General features: G+C 39.6%; 1 protein-coding gene across 1 annotated transcript in view; it reads right to left on the bottom strand.

Moving 5' to 3' along the window:
• Nucleotides 1-779: 779 nt before the first annotated feature.
• plxna3 (plexin A3) overlaps nt 780-24,127 on the bottom strand; it is a 182,977-nt gene continuing 159,629 nt past the window's right edge. Inside the window, 13 exon segments of the mRNA XM_051903241.1 lie at nt 780-4,561; nt 6,090-6,240; nt 6,552-6,764; nt 7,002-7,171; nt 7,886-8,076; nt 8,572-8,668; nt 8,787-8,890; nt 9,087-9,246; nt 15,211-15,357; nt 18,534-18,600; nt 19,826-20,082; nt 20,597-20,739; nt 21,784-22,018. Of these exon segments, the coding sequence (XP_051759201.1) occupies nt 4,466-4,561; nt 6,090-6,240; nt 6,552-6,764; nt 7,002-7,171; nt 7,886-8,076; nt 8,572-8,668; nt 8,787-8,890; nt 9,087-9,246; nt 15,211-15,357; nt 18,534-18,600; nt 19,826-20,082; nt 20,597-20,739; nt 21,784-22,018 (2,031 nt within the window). The 3' untranslated portion in view covers nt 780-4,465.

Raw genomic sequence — 24,127 nt, 5'->3', positions numbered from 1 at the left:
TCGTGTTGATAGACAAAACCGTTATTATTAAATGTATCAACAAATTTGATGGCATAATGACAAACTCAATCTGAGGCTGTATCTCTGCAAGGCTTTGCTGTTTGACACCAAACTTTGTGTATGTCATTATCACAAAATATATTTTAAAATGTGCAAAGCTGATTTTTCAGCATCATTACTCCAGTCTTCAGTGTCACATGATCCTTCAGAAATCTCAAACTCAAGAAACATTTCTTATTATTATCAATGTTGAACAGCTTAATATTTTTGTGGAAACCGTGATACAATTTTTTTCCAGGAAGTAATAGAAAGTTTAAAAGAACAGCAAAATACTTTTTTTTTTTTTTTAATTACTTATCCCAAACCTTTGAATAGTAGTGTATCACGATTTCCTCAAATATACATAGGCCTACATGAATATATTTTTATGAATATCTTCTGATTGGCAGTGATTTTGCTGATTCATGCAGCAATTTTGCTTTTATTGTGGACAGAAAAATAACTTGTCACTGGAAAGTTGTCATGTTGCGTCTGATTAGGACACATCGTACTGAAATATGTTGTTTTCCATCCATATTTCTCAGTTCTGATACACGTCTGCAGGTGATCATGAAACTCTATCGGGTGCCATCTAACATAACTGCCTTTCCAATTACTTTCCAAGTGTTTCCTAAGAAAAATAAATAGGCACAAAAGAATTAGTCATATTTGTTTCAGCGTTCTTGCAGCATACACATTCAGAAAGAGTGTAAGGTTATCTGAGTTCAGGATTGATTGCATAGGTTTCACTGAGACTTGTCTTTATTTGAATGAAAACATCAAGCTCTTGAGACAAAATAGTCCTTGCAGATGATTATATATACAAAAACAATTGAAAAAAAAAAAACATTCAAGAAATATACAGCATCATCCACATATCTTTTAATTAGCAAAAAAACAAAAAACAAAAAAAAACAACAACAAAAAAACACCATGCTTGTCCTTTGAACATTAATTTAGAATCCAATCTTTCAAAAACCTCGCACAGAGTAAAAAAAAAAAAAAAAGGTGCAAATATATACAAATCACTTCATTGCAGCCAGCGTTTCAGACTCATTCTCACGACTCCCTCAAATTACTTAACGCATTAAAAACGGAATTAAAACAATAATTTAAACAAAATTAAAAAAAAAAAACAAACATTTCAGTCCAATAATTATACAAAATATATTTATATATTTATATAGAATTAAGGACTAGGCATAGCAGTTGCCCATTAACCAGTCATCCAATCAACCAGTCAGTCACAAAGCTCTCCAGACACGTTAATAAACTCCATATATTTCTGAAACTGTAAACAAGTCTGTTACAATAAAATTGATTAAAACATTTGGGATAAAGAGACAAACGGACAAATAAATTAGAGTTAATTTATCTGAGACAAAATGTTTTTTTTCTTCTTCTTCTTCTTTTATAACTAGAACATTGACTGAAATGTAGTTATGGATCTAAAACAGACATTTTCTTCTACTGTATCTACTGAAAAAACACCACAGTTATTTTTCCACTCACTCCGCTCCGTTCCTCACAAGTTACAGGTGCTTTTAAGAGTATGCCGTTTCACCACACCACAAAAAAACAAACCGCAAAGCGCCTCATTTGGCTCTGAGTTCTGCTGTACGAAACGAAACGGGCGATTTCTGATATATGGCTATCGGCCGAGGCGTCATTAGTGTTAGTTCTGTCTTCACCAGTCTACCTAAAAACACCCCGGTGGGCAGTTGCACTTAACGATAGTCAGAGTTATCTTACAGGCAGTATGTATGCGAACAAGCTAAGTCCACTTCCTCCACAGTACGTTTGGCTTTACTCACAGTATAGAAAAATCAGATGTAAACCTGACGGCATGGTTTCAACCAAGAGGTGCTAAATCAAAAAAAAAAAAAAAAAAAAAAAAAAAAAAAAATCAACCACTGATGTTTATTTTTCAGCTTTTTAACATATAGATTTATGATTGCGATTCATTTCTCAAAGTGGTTTGTCCAGACGTCGGATATTGGTTTCGCACCTGCATTGCTGACGACGCAGCTTTGGCAAACAGGCAGTATTTCCTGATGTATCGTGTTGCAAGAGGTTGAAATGCCAGATTCATGAGCTGACCCCATTCCCCCAACAGAAAAACAAACGAATGTTCAAAAAGATTCTGCTTAATTATCATCCTGCAACTTTTTCATATGTTAATGAGCCCCACATTTAGATCAAAACATCCTGCCTTCACAATTCCAACAACAAAAATTTGGCTTTTGATGATGCCACATCTAAACTAACTGAGATTCTCGTTATCCCCATCTAAATCTATGCACTCAATTTGAAGGCAGGTTTAATTACATTCAATGAAACTTTAAGTTTAAAATATCCAGATACATTTTGTTTGTTGAAATGCCCAAGTTTTAAAACCTGCAGGACGAGGTCTACAGCTACTAAACTAAAAGTAATTCTTTTGTAGCCAAATGTAGGCAATCACGACTAGCAGTTATCAGAGTAAAAAGGGCAAAATCAATCGACGTATGATGCACTTAAAGGTACGTGATCACTTTGATGGTGATTGAATATCTACATTCAAACTCAACAAACTTAACTAATAAGGCCCCAATGGATTTCCCTTCTGTTTTAATGATCATATTATGGTGGGTGTTTGTTTGCTCGAACTGACCTTGGTGAAGTAGGTTTTTTACATTTTTAAGATGATGTTGAAAGCAAATAGTTCTCCCTGTAGTCCTGGCTGTGATCGACTGAAGGTATTTTGTGTTTAAAACAGGAACATGTATAATGAGGCAAAGATTTTTGCAAGATATGCCCAGTTATTCATGCTGTACATTCTCGGTTGGTGATTTTACTCAACACAAAAACACAATCGATACGCTACTAGACAGGGCAGAACTCAGAACCACATATAGCAAGGAATAGAAAACAGCTGAGAATACTTTGAAATTCACGTACGTATCACAATTTGAGTACCTGGAATATAACGGCTTGAAGTTCACCTCCGTGGCAGCAGAGGGCGATGCCGCCGTCACGGAGGTGATGAAAATCCGATAAAGAGAAGAGGAAATGACTTAAGGCCTTGTGTTGTTTGTGTATACAGACAGAATTGACACAATCTTTATAATCGATCAAGCAGGAACCTTATCGCGGTTCATGATAAGGTTTTTACGGGGGACGACTGAAGAGCGGTGCGGACGAGATTTGTCGAGCTGCGGACTTCTGCTGTCACTCTTTGTCAAAAATTGCATTGGCCTGCTGAAACGGCGAAAAAACAATCAGAGTAAAACAGTCGTCCCTTTGTTGTGCTTGGCATTGTGAACACGTTTTGGCTGCCATTTGGACAGAACAACAAAAGGGAAATGAAAAGGAGCGATGACGACTCGCCAACTGCTAACATTGAAAATTTAGAGTCAGGACAGTGAATCTGAACACACAGGGAACTTAAACTCATGGCTTGCAGGTAAATCTGAGAGTTATTGCTCTAGATGGATCTACTACATTAAAGATGCCTGTCATCAAGGGACAAAACTCGGCCCTCGCCAACGCAGCCTTGGAGAAGAACCACAGAATCAGAGTAAACACTCCAAACCTCACAGTAACACAGTGGTGTACAAAAAAGCAAAGGGAGCGAAAATGTCTCCCGAAGGATGAACGCCCATCCCGGAGTACATTTCGGCGAGGGTTCGGGGAGTCATATCCGGACGCAACGAAAAGGCAAGCTTCAAAAGATGCTGATCCATACCTCTTGACAAGGAGAGGTCCATTTGGCCCCATAATCACAAAAAAGAACGAAAACGAGAGAAAAGGCGCTTTAATAGGTCTATGGCATTTTCGAGACGAGGAGGAGAAAGTTCCTCCCATTCTGCCCAGCCTCAACACTACCCATAATGCAGTTCTCCCCAAATATTTGGTCTCCATTCTGATATAAATATCTTCATTTCTGTTAATGGAGCTCATCACCCCTGCACATGACTGTTCTTGAGGCATCTCTCGGAGGTTGATATGAAGAATTGTTTTCTAATTACCCTACTAAAACACGTCGCTTCTTTTCTCTCCCAGAAAGTCGGATATTTTCTTCAATGGCACTATCTTCCAAGGCAACAGCACGTGCACCTTTCCTCATTGGAATGTATCTGATCCACAGTAGTCAGTGTTGAAGAGTTTGTTAGGCAGGCCGATATGAGCGGGCGTTCGGTCCGGGCATTAGGGAGTGCGGGCGTTTGGGCATACAGGTACTGGTCCAGGAAAATATTGGGCTTCGTATGCTGTGCTGTGGTTCCTTTAGAGTTGATTGTCCAGTGTTTTAGCCTCACTTTTTGCTAGCACAGGCCGTGCATGATCTAATACGGGTCGGTCTGCCGGACTCCATAAATTCAGTCTCAACCCTCCCCCAAACCCCCTGAACGTTTCCCCTCCCGTCCCGTCCGATCCGTCACCGCCCTCAGCTGCTGCCAGACATCAGGTTAATGGCTTGTTCCAGTTTGTGTCGAAGCTTGTGTTTGCGACAGTAACCGTCTCTGTCCAGCGCTGTCAAAATCTGCAAGAGAGAGAGAGGAAGAGAGAGAGAGGCCATTAACTGAAGGCCGAACCCATGTAATAATTCAATATTTGACATCGTTTTGAGCGTGAGGGTTTGTGGACGCTCACTGGAGCTCGTAATGACAATGATAAACGACCTCATCAGATACGGCACCGCACATTCATCAAGATCAAACCACTAATACAGAAACAACATTTGCATTTCAATTCAAATCTCATGCGCATCTTCAAACTACCGTTAGACCAATTTGTATGACCACTACCAGGATTTATGTTTCTTAAGATCTTACAAACTTTTTGATTTAAAGGCTTCTGCATAAATCCCTGCATATGTATATTAGAGATGTAACGGTACGCGTATTCTTACCGAACCGTTTCGGTACAGGACAAAGACAGGTGGATAAGACGAAAACAGTACACGACGAATACAGCGGTGTAGCCTAACCACCATTAACCATCAATAATCGCCATAAGGTCTGCATTTTGTTACTTTCGATAAGAAACAAAGCGCCATCTTTCAAATTCTGTCCATTTTATCATGAAATTCAAACAATAAATGCCGTTTTGACGCTCTTTAATGTGGCGTGACAGATCTCTGTATAAGCGCCTTAGTTCAAGCGGCAGCGCGGAGGGCGAGTAAACTCAATCATCTCTTCCTCTTTAATATTAGTTACAGAATAAACATGAACATCTGAAGGTATGTTAAAAGATACAGTACAACTTACTGAAATGTATCATATCTCGTGTAATCGCTCATTCAGTGTTTCAACGGTGGAAAGACATCAATAAAACAGCTTGTAAACAATTACATTACGTCATTTACCTCAGGTAAGTCATTCAGTGTCCACAGCTTGTTAGTTTGCCAGAGAAATTAACTCTTTCACTTAATATATGCACTGCATTAGCCAATATATTCATTATATTTTACTTAACCTGTTAGTGATGTCTTGATTGTTTAAATAAATCTGTCATGAAAATGACAGCCCCTGTGTATAAATGATTATATTTCAACAAGGAATTGGAGTAAAAACAATTTTATTATTAGATTTAGAAGTTAATGCAAAAACTGCCTTATGTGCAGCTTACATGTTTACATACAATTTGTTACTTGAGTGTTGATTATATCATCTAAAAATAAACAGCAATTATATTTAGGCTAATAGTATGGGCTCTGTTGTTAACCTTTAATATTATAGTAATGTTCAAGTAAGGGGCTCCCTGTATAGTTTACAGCATTAGCAGAGATTTTTATTTTATCCTTAAGAAACTTTTAGTTATAATTTAATTTATTTAAAGACAGAGACACAATTTGTTCAGCAAATCACTGTTTAATTAAAAAAAAGAAGCAATTTTATGTTTAGTTTTCTCCCCCCGTTTAGCAGAGATGACACTGAAAAACCCATATCAGCCAACTACTTTATACTTAAACCCCTCCAAACACTTGACTCTTGAATGCTAGTATGCTAGTACTCTGAGTAAATGTGTAACGCTTAGGATAGGGTGTGAAATAGAGTCCCAGGTCTCACCTCTTCCTTGTACTTGTTGATGTAGAAGTACAGTTCACTGAGCGCGCTCAGCGTGTTGAACTCGTTGCCATGGAGACGAGACTGCTCTACCAGATAGGCGTCCATGTCCTGATCGCTGATACTTGGCATCTTGCTGATGTCTCTGTAATATCTTGAAAACACACACATAAATACCCTGGTTAAAATGATTGGCTTTGAATTGTAAATGAACAGTTTGCAGTTAATCTACTGGAGAAAATGAAAATCAAACTGATTAATTTCAGTTTAGGCTGCCTAGTAAAAGATGGTACAGCAAGTGATTAATTAGTTTGGTCTACTAAGGCAAGTGCAGTATTACTGTTGCTTATAAAACAAAGTATTAAAAGTGGAGTGTCAATATCCTTGCAGGTTTTGAACAATCTTTAATTACTAAGCAACACCAATCAGATAAAGTGTGTGGTATTTTGAGGTATGTGTCCGTACCTCTCTACCCAGCTCTTGTAGTTGGGAATGTCTTTAGCGTAGAGGAGCTTGTTTGACGGAGAGTCTTTGCCCAGGCGATGCTCAGACGTCGAGCAGGAGTCCATGAATGTCTGAGCCACCACTGACAGACAGGCATCTGTAATACTGTTCTTGTGGATGTCAAAGACAAACTGAGGGTTTTTTATCACATTGACCCAGAACCGCAGAGGAAGGCTGAGACAGAAAGAAAGAGAGACAGACAGACAGAGAGAGAGATACAATAAAATCTGATTACATCCAAAAAGCTTTTTAGTGATTGTGGTCTGTCTTGAATCGCACTAAAATATATTATTTTTCAATTGCTCCAAGAGCTTACTGCATTCACGAAACAAATGGAACTGGCAACCCAAAACAATCCAAACAGATGCTGCAGAAAATGAGGTCAAAGACAGGAAGTGCTCAGGATCTCACCAGTTGCTCTTCCAGGTGTGCCGTACGTCCGGGTCGGTGATCTGTCTCTTGTCTGCCTGCTCATCCAGGAAATCAAACATGTATTTGATGGCCAGCGGGAGAGCGCTGCCGCGATGGGCCGTACTGAATACGGTCTCAAAAAGATCGTCCACAAACTTCTGCAGTGTGCCCTAAAAACATGACACACGACAGTTTACAACATGATTCAATGAAATCTCTGCTGACATATCAGGAATTTTTGAGGTTTTAATTGATATGTTTTGAAATGTCAGCGTTATGGTTGTCAAATGTTTCTTATGAAATGGATTGCTCCAACTTTTTAAAAGCATGCTTTCATTTTGTGTAAATAGTTCACTGCAAAAATGTTTAAAAATGCATTATTTACTCGCCTTCTTGTACTAAAGCTATATGCTTTTAGTTTTTCAATGCAATACAAAATTATATATTTTTGATCAATCACAATGCAGCTGATGTCATGCAACGACATGTTCATATTGACTATGACTGTGTCTTTGTGAATGAACAGATCAAATTTAGGTTAGCCTTCAACTTGTTGGTTTGGGGGCAGTAAGTTGTCTCTTTTTCTCACCAAGACAGCATTTATATGATCAAAAATACAGTAAAAACAGTGAAATATTATTTCAATTTAAAATAACTGTTTTCTATATGAATACATTTATAAATGTGATACAAAGCTGAATTTTCAGCATCATTACTCCAGTCTTCAGTGTCACATGATCCTTCAGAAATCATTCTAATATTCTGATTTGCTGCTCAAGAAACTATTATCAAATGACAAAAACACTGTAACATACAACCTTGAGCGGTTTATTGCTTTGATAAATACCTCAGTTTCATGTATATACAGAATGGTGTTCATGTACCTTGGTAGCCAGTAAGCGTGTGAGGTAAATCTCAGACACCATCTTGCTCCCGCGGTCTCCCTCCCGCTGGTCTGCGTGCTCGTGGTTCTTCACCAGGTGCCAGAGTTTGGTGCCCGTCTCCTGGTCAGGGGTGATCATGGGAGCCCTGGACCGCAGGCTGTCTGGACTGCTAGACGTCCTCAGGAGGCTCTCTACACCAGAACGCCATTCAATCCAAATTAGCAAATGTACTTCTTAATGCATTGATTGTACATATCTTAGCCTGTACATCTAAACTGTTTATTTCTGAATCATAATATTCATCTTTTTAATGGCTGTCTCAAAACCTAGTGAGCCGAATCAAAGTTTACTGTCTACATAAACAACATTATTACTGAAATGGATCCTCCTACAGTATGTGACTGATTTCAGACAGCCTCCACATTGAAATGTCTATGTCTGTCTGCTGTTTAGCTAGGCAACTCACTAGGTTTTGAGACACAGCCTATGTGTTATTTCACAGAAGAGCTCAAACTAACTGACTTCAGCCAAGAATGGTTGGAGAAAAGATCTTAATTTCCTATTTGAGTCAAACATGCTGCATGTGGCACTACACAAAATGCTGAAAGAATCCGTGATATATTAAACAAACATGGCTAAAGCCGAGGATCGTGTGGCGTAAAGCGATCCGAGAGACTGTGGCTTACCGTATCGACTGAGAGAGCGAGTGAAAGTGAAGGAGTTGGCGATGTTGTAAGCGGATACTTGCTTCTGAACCAACGCCACCAAAGACCCATCTGTCACCTAAGATGGAAAAGGAGAACTATAAAAAAAAAAGCATCTCCATTTTTGTACAGCACGCGACAAGCATTTGTAAATTTGCATAACATAACGGAGCAGCTGCCAGGAAACGTTGTTCAACCTGGTAGTGCGCCAGCGTATTCAGTCTCTTCCAGTCGCTCTCGATCTTTGTGGTGACGTCTTCATCCTGGAGGATGATTCTGGTCAGTCGACCCTGCCGCCATTCTGTAAAAGGACAATGAATGCAATAGTCTGGGATGATGACGTTTCTGAAGTGTCAAAGGTAAAACTTTTGCTATGTTTTCCATACTTTCCCTCTAATAGTCAATATACGATGGATAGATAGATAGATAGATCATCTATCATCATCTATCATATCATTACATCATTTCTATTAACATAATAATAATCAGTTATTTACCCAGGTCCATGTCATCGGCCTGCGGGCGCTGTGAGTATGGGATGCCCTTGTACACGGCATCTAGCAGCTTGTCCTTCACCTGAGTGATCGTGTCACAGTTTAGCACCTTAACAGGGATTTCTGTTCCGGCCTCTCCCTCCGGAGGAATACACATGAGCGTCTGAGAGAGCAACAGACAGATACGGTATAATATTTAGCAACACAGGAAAACATGACAATATTGATTGACAAGATGACCAGCAAAAACACAAAAACATCTCTCCATTAAAATCTAATATGCAGACCGCACACTCTAACATACACATGAGGGTGCGTAAAGGTCAAGGCACATTTTATTATACACAGTGGGAGACTGGAGCCCTATTCGGCCCAGCTCTGCCAGCGTATCAAAGATTGATCGGGATCCTGTTTCCATGCTTCGGCCTGATTTATCATAATAGCCATCTCAACTTTAACTGTTATGTCAATGGTGAAATATTTATCCGCCTGCAAAGCGGTATTCAGAATATGTGAAACGCGCGGGTTTTGATAAAACGGTCACAGATCGATAAAAACAAACGGCAAGAAGTGATTGATCCGGCCACAAACACAGATTCATATGGCACGTTTGAAGGTAAAAGATACTTCCAAGCCGAAGTGTGTAATCTTTCTGATGCTAAAATATTTTCTCTTATCCTAGTTTAATATGCATGCAGAGACAACTTTATTGGTTGATTTCCCTGAAAAGTGTAAACACTGTCTCTGTCCAGCAAACAAAATTGATTATGTCCTTGATTATGATTTAACTTTTTTAACTTTAGTTAGTGTGTAATGTTGATGTTTGAGCATAAACAACATCTGCAAAGTTACGATTCTCAAAGTTCAATGCAAAGGGAGATATTTTCTTTTACAGGAAAACGCTTTTTAAAGACTACAACAAACGGCTAGTAGGGACTACAAGAAGCTTCTTCATGGGTTGGTGACATCACAAACCCCAAAATTTACATAAACCCTGCCCCCAAGAACACGCAACAAAGGGGGTGAGGCCATGTTGGGCTGCTTTAGAGAAGAGGAAGAGTTGTTGTAGTAGAGTGTTGTTGCCACGTCGTCATTTTACGCCGGACAGCTTCACAAACGAGGGTCAATTCAACGTTGGATTTGCACAAAAGATTGAATCAACTCCACAGCAACTACATAAATTTATCCACTAACCATTCAGAAACGTCCAGATTAATTCTAAAAGTTGTAACTTCTTCCTGAGTCTCTCCATCAGTGTCCGACTCCGGTTTGAACAATATAAGGCTGAACACCGTTACTGACAATCCTCATTTTGGCTGCGTGAGATTCTCCAGTTTTGTTGTTGTTGAGCAACCAAAGCATGAGCTGTTAAAGCTCCGCCCTCTTCTGGAAAGGGGGCCGGAAGCAGCAGCTCATTTGCATTTAAAGGGACACACACAAAAACGGCGTGTTTTTGCTCACACCCAAATAGGGGCAAATTTGACAAGCTATAATAAATGATCTGTGGGGTATTTTGAGCTGAAACTTCACAGACACATTCTGGGGACACCAGAGACTTATATTACATCTTGTGAAAAAGGGCATTATAGGTCCCCTTTAAGCAACCTGACCAAAACAGCAATATTTACTCACTATGTAAATAAATAAATGAATGAACAAATAAGTTAAAATGTACAGAATTTGACATTATTACTGTTGTTTCTAGCTTTTTCTAAACGCTCAGAAATCATGAAATGAATCATAAAAAAAGCAAACCATGGAATTACCATGGTACAATGTCCCAATAAAGCATGGAAACACCATGGAACTTTGAATTGAATCTCTTAGTGTATGAGTGTACATCATTTTTGTACCATAGTTACTATAGTAAAAAATAAAGCTATAAAACTTTCATGCAGCTATATAGCATTGGTAAAAAAGAAAAAGAAAAAAAAGACAAGCTGTAGAATGTGCATCAGCTCCATTATGCAGCCTGTAGCATAAGCGAAACGAGATTCATAAAAAAAAAAAAAAAAAAAAAAAAAAACAGCCCTCAGCACTTACCAAGTGAGTAACACATTCAAATAACAGCTTTATAAACAGGAAGGCGAGTTACATTAAAGAGTCGAGCGTTTATTATGGAGCCAATGCTTTGATTTATCTCTATTCACACCGTGACAACAGTCCATATAAATTAATGAGAGGACCTTTTGTGCGCATGGGCCGCGTTAATCGTGTGATTAAAACAATGCAGCTGGCACTGGTGCGCAACTGTGCATCCGTAATCGCGGCTACTCGCTGATCATTAGCTCACGGCAATTCCTCCCCTCCAGCCGCGGCTCACACGCGAGGAGTTTATGATTAAAACCCAATTACACAGTAAATTACGGAATTCTCCCAGAGACGGAGCTGAGCTATATTTAGGACATCCGACGCTGGTTTAGGAACCGGATTGGGTTGAAACTCGGGAGCTTGGAGAAAATGAGGGTTTTACGAAAGCTTAACATGAAGATTTTCAACTCTGGCTGTGTGTAAGAAGATGAGTGTGTGTAAAGGTGACTTTAGTGTCCTTTAGCACGTGTTCACACATCCACAGGCACATTTCATCACCCATCTGAGTTGTTTAATTGTCCCAAAACACAATGTTTTACCAGATTTATCCAGCTAGAAATTATATCTATTAATAATACTAATACTAAACTTACTATTGCTAATACTTAGTCTTTGCACACCAAGTCAACATTTTTGGCACAAAGAACAAACAAAATTTTAAAATGAATCAATCTGAATGAAATATCATATTGCAAAGTGCTGTCAAATCGATTAATTGCTATTACTCACATCTAATATAAAAGATTTTAAATATATAATGTGTGTGTGTGTGTGTAAACTTTTGTCAGATGTGATTAATCGTGATAAATCGATTTGACAGCATAAATATATATAAATTGATGATGATAATAATTGCTATATATGCTTTAGTCTAAAAATAAAATATAAACAATAGAAAATGTATAGAATTAAATAAAATAACTAACAAATAAAGTAGTTTTAAATGCTACAAGTGAATTTAACCATCACAAATGTGTGCTAGAGACAGATGATGGCAAAGATAATCTAAATGTGAGAATGAGGTGGAAGTGAGCATGCATAATTAAACAGCCAATATGTAAAGCTGACCAATCAGCATTCAGAACTGGAACAATCTGATTTATAATTCAAGATGCGTCACATTATTTAGCAAAGGGTCGAAACAAGAGCAAATATTTGCACTCCTAATGAACATATGAACATACACGCTGTGTCACAGGTGAGTTTGACCTTTTCTGACGGTCCCTTGGGGCCTCTCTTTAGGGTTGACAGCTAAGACAGCTGAATAACTGTGCCACATATCGATTCCCTTCAGCTGATCTATCCTGAATACTGTGGAATTGATGAGCTGTCCTATAGCTTTAACTACCACTGAGGAGCCATAGATTAAAGCTCATTCATTGGTCGGCTCGTATTGTTCCATTTAAAATCAATGCACAGAACTCTGTCGGCACAGACAGAGAGTAAATATGCTCTTTTTGTGTGGTCATGTTTGTGTATGTGAGATAGAGAGTTTAAATCAGGCACTGTATTGCCTGGCTTTCCGTTGAGATAAATGAAGAGCTTTGGGTTTGTTTTATGAGTGCCATGATAAATTCTCAGATTTGTTTCAGTCATTACAGGCTCTGATCAGGTCAGATGAAGACGACACTCATATCAGTGCATTCTTTGTTTTTTCTCAATCTCTGTCCCTGTTATTGCACCTCTGACAAACCCTGCTCTCAAAGTAATTTTATAACTCACCCTGTCTGGATTGATATCATCTATCTGATTGGCATTTGAGCTTTTAAGTTGGTTTTATCTCAGAGGGGACTACAGGCCGAAGGGACACTGATGAACACTGAGATTCGGAACTGAGAACCGGATCTTAACTTTTTCCCTGCCATTGACAAGATTTTCCATCATTTATGTTGTAACCGCAATCCATGTTTTCACTGTTATATGGTAGGGGGCACTGTTGTGGATCTTCTAAAAGAGTACAGCATCTCCGGATGTTATACAGTGCACTCATTCAATCCCATAATGCACCGCAATAACAATGACTGATGTTCACACAACGACTAGAGAATACCCATAATGCACTGTGAGAGTCGTGCCAAATGAATTCCCGCGTCTTGCCAGAAGATGGCGCCCGCAGTGGAATCATCTATCCATCCATTTTCCAAACCGCTAGTCCAATGTGGGTACAGCGTAATATCATAAAGGCATAAATTCATTTTTAATGGATTATTAAATTGTTTAATTAAGGTTTATACATGCTAGTTTCCATGACAGGAGTTCAAGATAAATATTTTCATTACTACTGGAGCTGCTAGTTTTTGCTAAGTTGCAAATTGCTAACATTGCTAAGTTGTAAATGATTATTAAACAGCAAGCACAAACTATGTAAAAACAGTCAGTGTCCGAATTCGCTTACTATATTATATTAGGACTATATTAGTGGACTAATGTAGGTGTAACGTAGGCCAGTAAGAGCAATGTGTGTAAACCTCACTCCCTTGGCCTCAAGAGGTGCACTAATGACTGACGCTAGAGGCTGTGGTCTTTAGCATCCTTGTTAGCGCACCCGTCTCCCATGCCAGAGACCCCGGTTCAAATCCCGCTCAGAGTGGGTTGAGTAGGACCGTTTACATTTGGTGCCGTGACCCGGATGGGAGTGAGGTTCAAAGGCTGAATGTAATGTAGGCCAGTAAGAGCTGAGCATGTAAACCTCACTCTCCTGGCCTCAAAGATGCATGCTAGTGACTGACGTTAGAAGCTGCAGTCTTTAGTGTCCTTGTTAGCACGCCCGACCCATGTCGGAGACGCCGGTTTGAATCCCGCTCGTAGCGGGATTGAGTAGGACCGGCTACATAGGGAATAGTGAATGAGGTTATAGGGGGCGATTTCAACCATAGCCTTGGAGCAGCGGATAGAATTTGTTTAAGCACAAGTAAGCTAACATAATCACCAAACATTCAAAAGCATATAAATTCAAACTGCCTAATGTTACTGCATGAAATGTCGAACCCACAAAGTGATATATGACTGTGCAATGTTTGGGGGGTGTGATCTACTCCATCTAAGCTTTGATCATCGTACTGAATGCGATATGGACAAAGTCTACCTTAAATTAATACATTGTTAGCCTACTGTGTGATTTGTATATGTACATTTCTGAAATCCATTACTTAGACACAGTCACCTCTGATAACAGATCACTCTAAATTGTAATGTAGACACATGCATTTTCTGTAAAGCTGCTTTGAAACTATATGTATTGTAAAAAGTGCTATACAAATAAATGTGAATTGAAGTCATTACAAAAACTTGATTTTCTCAGCCTTTTGTTCAAAATAGTTTTTTGATGAAACTTACCTAAATTGAAGTGTTGATAAAAATGAAAGAATGAATGATGATAGAATAAAATTATTATTATTATTATTTTTTTTTTTAAAGCAGAGTCTGTTCTTTCTTTAGATATATTGACTGTTTACATATTCATACAACAACACATTCTGAGTGCCATGAGAGTTTTGTGAATATTATCAAAAATGTTGGCGCTGACTAGCAACTTAAGTAAACACTGGCAGGGAAAACAGTTCATCAAAAAAAGAAAAAAGATACTGAATCTTGCATTACTCTTGCAAATGTGGAAAGAAAACCATTATAAAATATTAAATATAAGCATGATAGCCATTGTCATGATGATACAGTCTTTTGAATAAAAAATGTACAAATATTACAATATGATATATTTCATTCTGATGCACTGATTAATATTAAATATGAATGTATATGTATATGTTCTTTGTACCAAAATCTTGGACTTTTTAACGCGTAGAAGAGATGGTAAAGTGTTTATAGTAGTACTAATTTAAGTATTAGTATTAATAGACAAATTTCTAGCTGGGAACATCTAAAAAGGTAAAACATTTGTAAGCATTTAGGGTCTTTTTCAAATGTATATTTTGAGCTGAAATCAAACACTTGTGCTCTTCAATGAGGCTGGGGGAGCTGGGAGACAGGAAGAGGGATTATGGGATACATGAGAGAGCGTCACCATGGGGACACTGACCAGCTGCTTATAGTCGATTTGCTGTCGGATGAGCTTGTCTTCGCTCAGGGAGTATCTGGCCTCTCCTGTGATGGCATCTATGGGACCTTTTTCCATCTGCTGTTTTATAGCACAGTAGAGCATAAACAGAGGCTCGCCAGCACACTCCTGCACAGAGAGAGAGAGAGGGGGAGAGAGAGAGAGAGAGAGAGAGAGAGAGAGGTCATATTCTACACTTTGTAGCATTTTATTTTCTCCCAAAAGTCCACTTATAATGTTAGTCAAGGTTTCTTGCACCAAAGTTTTACAGTACATGATCATTTCCCACTTTCTCACTGACCCACAGAATTAAACAGGCTGTTTTTGCTGCAGTATTTAAGACTGCTTTATGTACAGTAAATGACATCTGTTACAATTGGCTAAACAATGCATTCCGGTTAATGGATTCTTGCACAACTTCCATAAACATTACAGAGCTAATTAACTCTTTCATTGGGTTTCCTTAAGCACACATAAAGACAGTAGGGTCAAAGATTTAGGGTCAAATAATACTTTTATTATTAATGAAATTAATACTTTTATTCAGCAAGGACGGATTAAATTGATCAAAAAATGACATTTATAATGTTACAAAAGAACCCTAAAAAATATATCAGGCTTTTCACAAAAATATTAAGCATATTAGAATGCATATTAATGCAATGCAAATCAGCATATTAGAATGATTTCTGAAGGATCATATGACACTAAATACTGAAGTAATGATGCTGAAAATTCAGCTTTGCATCACAGGAATAAATGACATTGAATAGATAGCAAATAATTCAAAAAAGTGCTTGCGTTTCATAAGCAGAAGTATTGTGTTGTGAACTAGGGCTGCACGATATATCGAAATAAACTCGATATTACAATATGGCTTATATAGTGCAATTGCACTCCCCAACAAAATCACCCCACACATTCTAGAATTAATAATTCTTTCTAAATATAGCTATTCAAGTCATCTGGTGAACATACTTCATATCGCAGAATAAGTAAATATCGCAATGTCAGTTTTTTCCAATATAATGCAGCCCTATACTAGTACATCTATTTAGTACTTCAGTGCTTTAATTTCCAAAAGAGCAAGTAAATCTCATTTTCCATTACATGTCTCCTTTAAAACCTTTTACCTTTAAAGAACACACTAAAGAACTTCCTGTGCAAAATACCACAGACCATCAATTCAATAAAATCACAGCGAGCTGTAATTTTCCACACACTTCGAAAATGCATAATTGCACCTTTAAATACAGAGGAAAAAGCAATGAAAGGAGAGACAAAAAAAGACTTTCTGACCAAAAGGAAGCAAAAAAAGAGAAATAAGACGGCGAGCATGCAAAGAAAGAAAGCGCGGCCGTGAGAATGAGAGACACGGACGATCACGGTTCTTTTCAGATGGCATTTGTGAAGTGTGGAGAAGTCTCCAATTACCCACTTAAAAGCGTTTGATGACTAAACAGCGATACTGAGGGGAGGCTATTATTTAGTTCTTAGGCGAGATCAGCTTGACATTATTAATTACAGCATGACATCCTGAATCACACTCTTCTAACGCAGGCGGAGAGGGTTACCCAGCATCCATTGCATGCCTAACAGCAAGTAATTCTAAACAACCAGCCTCCGAACTCTATGTCAAATGCATTTAGTCTTAATATATACATCAGATCCTCAGCTTTTTATTGCTTCTAGAGGCTGCCTGTGTTTTGGCTCCGTCTGCTTTTCATAGTCTGGCCGTTAGACCCTGTTATGACACAACAGATGTGTGTCACGGGATCCGCGCCAGGTTTCATTCGCTAACGAACACATTTGAACATAGAATTCACACAGTTTAACGTATGCAGCGTAAATGCAGATGACATGAACTGACAGCGCAAGCCCTAAATATCTGTCAACAGATACTTATGTTACCCTTTGAGAGTTAGTTCACCCCAAAATGAAAAATTATGTCATCATTTACACACCCTCATGTCCGTTCCAAACCTGCTTGACTTTCTTTTGTGAAACTCTAAAGGAGAAATCATATAATGAAAGCCTAGTGACCATGGACAGTCTAAAATAAAATAAAATAAAATAAAATAAAATAAAATAAAATGAAATGTCCAGAAGACTTACAAAATAGCAAATAAAAAGTTGGTGCCACCCAAATTATCTATTTATTTATTTATTTATTTATTCATTTATTTTATTTTAGAGCTTGACTGTCCCTGGTCACTGTATGCTTTCATTACAGTATATGATTTCTCCTTTTGAGTTTTAAACCAGCCTAAGATGTTTTGCATTAGTTAATGCTGGTCTCTCAGCCTGGCCAAACTGGTCAGTTGGCAGTTTTAGAGGCATTTTTCAGCTGGTTAGGCTAGGAGATCCAGCAAAACCAGCTTGGCCAGGCTAAAGCCTAAAGTATACTTCAGCCGTCGGTGTTCCGCGACGGCCCTCGTAGAGAGGCTCGCGCCAGACGGAGCGGAACGCAGAAAATGAAGTATACCCGGGCCTTTAACTTCCCCTTTTGTTCCCTGTAATAAATAAAAATGTCATACAGGTCTGGAATGAGTAAATAATGACATTTCATTTCTGGATAAAATTAATCCTTTAAGTTGAACGTTTATATGTTCTATATGATGGTAACGTTACAGTGATCCCCCAAAACAAATGTTTGGTAATATGGTAATGTATATGACATAAATATAAAGGATACAACAGATGTGAATGCTTTGGCTTACGATATATATAAAATGCATTACAAGTACACACCCAGGCAGTGCAATAGAGCCGTACCGAGAGGCATTTCATAGTAATTACTTCTAGAGGCCTGTATGGTGGCCAAAACACTTTAACATCTGCACTGATGGGACGTAAAGACACTGGGCGGCCGGCCAGTGCTACATTCCACAGGGCAATTCCAGCCCTGAATGCACAAAGGGCCTGATGTTCCTGCCCTTAGCACTAATAGCCATCTCAATCAGCTTTAGCCTAATAGAGCGGCCATCTTGGTGAACTCTAGAACACCTGACAGGATGTGGGATTGAGCGAGTGCCCTCACGACCTCGACGGGGCTGATTTCGGGGTTGGGTGGAAGCTGTGGCATTCCTGAGTCGCTATCTGGAGCGTAGGCTTGAGCGAGATTTATTAGCAGGCTTTGCGATGAGTCAGCCTGTCAAAAACATCAGCGCGCCAAAATCTTTTCTCAAACAAGATGCTAGTTAGCCAGAGAGAAGTTTGAGGCTGTTACTCAATTTCATGTAGGACTTCGCATAGCACATTATTAAAATTGACTGAAAGTTTATGGTAGAAAACAGGTCACAAACCTTGAGGAAGCGGTGCAGGAGGAACGTGAACCAGTTGGTGAGCATCTTCTCAGCCACAGATTCAGTTCTGCAAGACAAAGCAATCCAGAAATGCAAATGATGCTGTGTGGTTGCTAGGGTGTTCTGAATGGTTGTTATGGCATTGTTGGTGGTTGTTATGGTGTTCTGAGTGGTATTTAGCATGCTTCTATGAGGTTCCTAAAGTGTTCTGACTCATTGCTAAGGCAATTCTAGGAGATTGCTAAGGTGTTCTGGGTTGTTGCTAGGGTGTTGCTATGCAGTTGCTAATGTGTTCTGGGTGGTTGCTAGGGCATTGCTATACAGTTGTTAAAGTATTCTGGGGAGTTGCTAGGGCATTGCTATGCAGTTGTTAAAGTGTATTGGGGGTTGCCAGAGCATTGTTAGGTGGTTGCCAAAATGTTCTGGGGGGTTGTTAGGGCACTGCTATGTAGTTGCTAAGATGTTCTGGCTGTTTTCTAGGGCATTACTATGCAGTTGCTAAGGTGTTCTAGGGCATTGCTATGGGTTTGTTAAGATGTTCTGGGGGATTGATAGGGACTTGCTATTTTAGGGTGTTCTGGGTGGTTTAACCATATTGCTATGTGGTTGCTAAAGTGTTCTACATGGTTGCTAGGGTGTTGCTAAGGTGGTCTAGGGGGTTGCTAGGGCATTGTTATAGGTTTGCTAAGATGTTCTGGGGATTGATAGGGCCTTACTATGTTAGGGTGTTCTGAGTGGTTTTACCATATTGCTATGTGGTTGCTAAAGTGTTCTACGTGGTTGCTAGGGTGTTGCTAAGGTGGTCTAGGGGGTTGCTAGGGCATTGATAGATGTTTACCAAGATGTTCTGGGGGACTGATAGGGCCTTACAATGTTAGGGTGTTCTGAGTGGTGTTACCATGCTGCTATGTGGTTGCTAAAGTGTTCTACGTGGTTGCTAGGGTGTTGCTAAGGTGGTCTAGGGGGTTGCTAGAACATTGCTGGGTGTTTGCTAAGATGTTCTGGGGGATTGATAGGGCCTTACTATGTTAGGGTGTTCTGAGTGGTTTTACCATGCTGCTAAGTGGTTGATAAAGTGTTCTAGGTGCTTACTAGGGTGTTGCTATGCAGTTGCTAAGGTGCTCTGGAGGGGTTGCTAGGGCTTGCTATGTAGTTGCTTTGTGAGTGGTCATATGACAATGATATGATGGAGCATATTTTTCCACAAATGTAATGATGAATCTACAAGTAACTTTGGAGGAGGATTTTTAAATGGTCATGCTCCACAATTTGAGGCAGTTACCACCTCTTACCGTCTAAGCAGCAGTTTGGGGTGGTTACGGTTCTCCAGGTTCTTTTCGATCAGGTCGGCCAGAAGCTGTTTGAGAACTACAGTGGCATACTCCATCCGTCCCTGCAGCGCCGCCATGAGGAGGGAGGCCACATTGCCGCGATCCCGCATGGAGAAGGACCTTTGAGCCTCCAGAGTGTGGATGAAGGTCAGCAGGAACATCTTGTTGTGCAGCAGTTGACTGAATAAGCGCAGTGCCTTCTCCACATTAGCTGGAGACTGAGAGGAGAGGAAGCATTTGATTAAACGAAAGAAAAAGCAGGAGAACAAAAACACAAATGGAAAAGGCAGGCAGGAAGGAGATGAGAGAAACATGCGCAACAACAATTGTTGCCTGAATGCATACTTGGAAAAAGCTCCACTGCGGTGAGATTTAATTGTTCTTTGCTGACTATTTTCAAAACATTTTTTGGTAAGGCACGTCTCTAGACGGCTATTCCACCAGGGCCTTGCAGGGCTGCTGATTTCATTCTGCCTGAGGTTTTAATTAAAAAGCATGCTGAAAGAGGGGCGTTCGCTCTGAAGCTCACTACTGAGACAGCAGTACCGTAGCTTCAGAGCTTAGGGGATCTTTTTAAAGCACATCTAGGGTTTTTTTGCTTTCTTTTTTTGGCAGAAGGATTAAAAGAAAATGGTCTATGAGTTGTGGCAACCTACTTATTGGCACTTGCGAGTGACAGACGACACCTGGGGACAGAGAAATTTAACCAAGATGTTTTAAAAGGTCCCTTACGTCCAGCTCCTTTAAAACCGGGTGTTCTTCGATGCCAGGGAACATCACTCTCATGGTGTAGGTGCGATACTCCAGGAAAGGGATCTTCACACCATCCATGTCGTTCGTCAGCTCTTGGATGTCTGTCTGCAGCTCAGCGAATGCTGAGATGAATAAAGAATGGAGATATGCATACATCAGAACACCTCATATGCTGTCAGAGACAGATATACTAGGGGATATTTGACCATATTTTGAGATTACTGGCATTGGCTACAATAGCAAAAGTTGCTATTTTGTGTCATTTCCACAGTCTTCTGACATTTAAGAACTAAACAAGAATCTAATTTAATGGGTTTGCTTTGCAACTTTTCATTGTAGCTGCTTGTTTTGTTGATGTTGATCAGAGACCCTTTTCCTGTCTAATTGGGCAGTTTTTACATTCATCACGGAATCAGTCTTGGGAGATTAAATTATCCTGCACTGATTGAAAGCATGAAAACCGAAAAAAACATTTTTCTCTGTAATTGAGTTATCGTGCACAATACAATTGTCTGGTCTTGATTTACATTTACTTCCATAGTAGTTGAGTACTATGCAAGTAAGTGTTAATTTTTCGCATTTTTGCTAGTATTAATAAATATATTTGGACACCCTTTAGATATAGGTAAAAAAGCACTACTGATATGTGTGTTTCAACAGTTTCTGTCGCTTCTCTGAGAAAGTATGCCCACTGACACATGACACAGAAATGAAAAATAAACGTATAAAAATTGCATAAAAAGAAAAGTTGCATTCATTCCAGTATCTCATGGCATTCTTTTAACAAATGCATAAATAACACCGCACCGTGTCTGCCTGAGCTACAGATCCTTTTAAAGCTGTGAATAAAACCGGTATCAAAGGATGAGGACATTATGACGTCATGACCCAGTTCAATCCCTCCACAAAGACTGCGTCAAACTCTGCAAGAATCCAGGCTACTGCAGTGCGAGAGTGCCTCCGACTCGCTCCCGTTCTCAACACAACAGCACACCAGAGGCCCATGGGACACCTCGCGCACAATGAAATAATACATCACAGCTCCATTTGATTTATCCTACGGGTTAAAACCATTAGTAGCTAATTAAAACACTCTGCACACCTGTCAGAAACAGCTTGGCACGGGCTATAGGCAGCGCAGATGCTGAAGTAACCAAAAATCGTACCTTCCTTGCACTCCAGCGCGACCCGGGACTCCAGATTGTCCATCTGCAACTGTAGGCGTTTGAGTGTACGGTCGGCATCCCGTGTCTTGCGCTTGTAGGCGATGAGCACAGCGATGATGGCGATGAGGAGAACGCCTCCGCCCGCTCCAATCCCGATGATGGCGGGCAGCGTGAGAGTGCTGTCGGAATAGATGTGAAGCGTTCCGGGAGAATATTCCAGGCCGCCCACGAGAATCTGCATGCACAGACAAAAGAATCTATTAGAAGTCAAAGTATGGGGTAGGGCTCAGTGCTAAGGATTCGTTCTACTGGCCCAGTCAGGTTCACACTTTTACTTGCCCTACCAAACTTTTCCCTGGCCCCAACCACAAACCGATTGGGCCAGTGACAATTCCATCAACTGAGCTTTTCCTGATGGGGCCTCAGGTTGAGCGCAGGCCCTTCAATCTAACCACCCCGCCGGCTTTAGTGGCTCATAATGAGGGCTTTTGATTGGCCGAGGGCACTCACACTGTTTCTTCTTGAATGAAATCAGCTTGCAATTAGAATTACCACAGAATTATGCACTTGTTTGACACGTTCACGTCGCGTTCCTCCACCTGCAGTGAGAGAACAATCGCTTGCCGCCTCTGTGACCACTAATCCACATCAAATTACTTCAAAAAGTCACTTTGGCACAGGTGTTGAAGGCAATTAGGCACAAATCAGCAGGTAATAGAGGTCTAGTTAGAGATTCGGGTCCGACCGAGGCGTGGTACCGGGAACTCAGCCTTGCACTATTCGCGGTCCAATTAAACGCGGCATCCAGCCATCTGTCCTAACGAGTTTCACCTTTCCGTGGCTACTCGGGCCCTGCGTGGCTGCATGAATTATTGAGACTCGGTGATAGAGGGGAACAAAGTGAATCCTGGAGCGCTGTCGATATGTGTCAGGTCATTAGCTGAGTGATCCCAGCACTCTCAATCCCACTATGTCTCTTTCTCTCTCTCACACTTTTTCCCCCCCTTTTCTATGGGTGTTTCTCCACACTGTAGATTCACAAACTGGAACTTAACTAAATAAATCACCTCTTTGATATATACGTAATCTTTGTTTCCACAGAGCTCATGCTAATCAATCAAATGAGAGGGCGTTGGACCGAATTAGGGGGTTTAATGTGCATACCTTATATTGAGATAGATCAGGGTTTCACCAGTTCATGCCACAGCTAAGGCTAAGTTCAGACTGCAGGTAAATGTGGTCCAAATCCGAATTTTTTTTGCTCATATGTGACTCAGATCTGTTTTTGTCATAACAGTGTGAACAGCACAATCTGATCTTTTCGATTCTGATTTGGGCCACTTCCATATGTGGTCCTAAATCTGAAACAGATTAGATGTTTTGCAATGTGACCTCAGTCTGAACATTCATATCAGAATTCATGGGACTTTAACAGTACGTCACTCTAGATCAACATTTGTCACACTTCTGCGCTCATGGGAGTCACTTCAAAGATTTTACATACCTGAAATTATCAAGACCCATAAGTATTACAGTGACCGCTCTTTATACAAGCAAAACATCATAAATGTTTAAAAACTCTTTTTTTGCATCCTTGTCTTTGTTTTTAATATTGCCTGCACATAAATTGGCTGGTTCTGCGGCAGATCACACAATAAATAAACGCGTAATCAATGTCCTCCGTGTTTACTTCCTTATGACCAGTGTTGGGGGTAACGCATTACAAGTAACTTAAGTTATGTAATCAGATTACTTTTTCAAGTAACTAGTAAAGTAACATTACTTTTTCAACAAAATATCTAAGTTACTTTTTTTTTTTTTTTTAAATAAGTAACACAAGTTACTTTTTCACAATTATTGACTGACAGCTCTCCTGTCCCCATGTTGAGAGAAATAAAGTGCAGAGGTGTGCGCTGTGTGAACATGATGGTTATTGTAGTCCTAGACTAAATGTGAACATGCATTTACTCATCTCACTTGCACAAAAACACTGAAAAACAGTGAAGTACAATCTCAGAATTTTAAGCAAACCTGTAATAATTAACTATATTAAATTACACAAATATACTTTATGTATTTAATCTCACTTTATTAACCATTGTCTTTGCTGCTGACTTTCAATGATCTAATTCAACCATACTATTAAGTAAAAATTACTTTACATTATTAGATTTAGAAATAAGAGTGTTGAACTTCCTTCTCCTGTATCCTATTCTTCTTTAATCCAGAATGGCTGCACAGCTGAAAGGTTTGTTTGAGCTGCGCCCTCTACTGTGCAGGTGTAAATATGCATTTCCTTCAGCCTGAGGCTTATTCATTTCACTTTTGGTGTAAAAGGGCCTTA

The sequence above is a fragment of the Ctenopharyngodon idella genome, chromosome 8 (genome assembly GCF_019924925.1).
Source record: "Ctenopharyngodon idella isolate HZGC_01 chromosome 8, HZGC01, whole genome shotgun sequence".
Classification (NCBI taxonomy): domain Eukaryota; kingdom Metazoa; phylum Chordata; class Actinopteri; order Cypriniformes; family Xenocyprididae; genus Ctenopharyngodon; species Ctenopharyngodon idella.
Note: the sequence above shows the minus strand (reverse complement) of the source record. Positions and strands in the feature narration are given on the sequence as shown.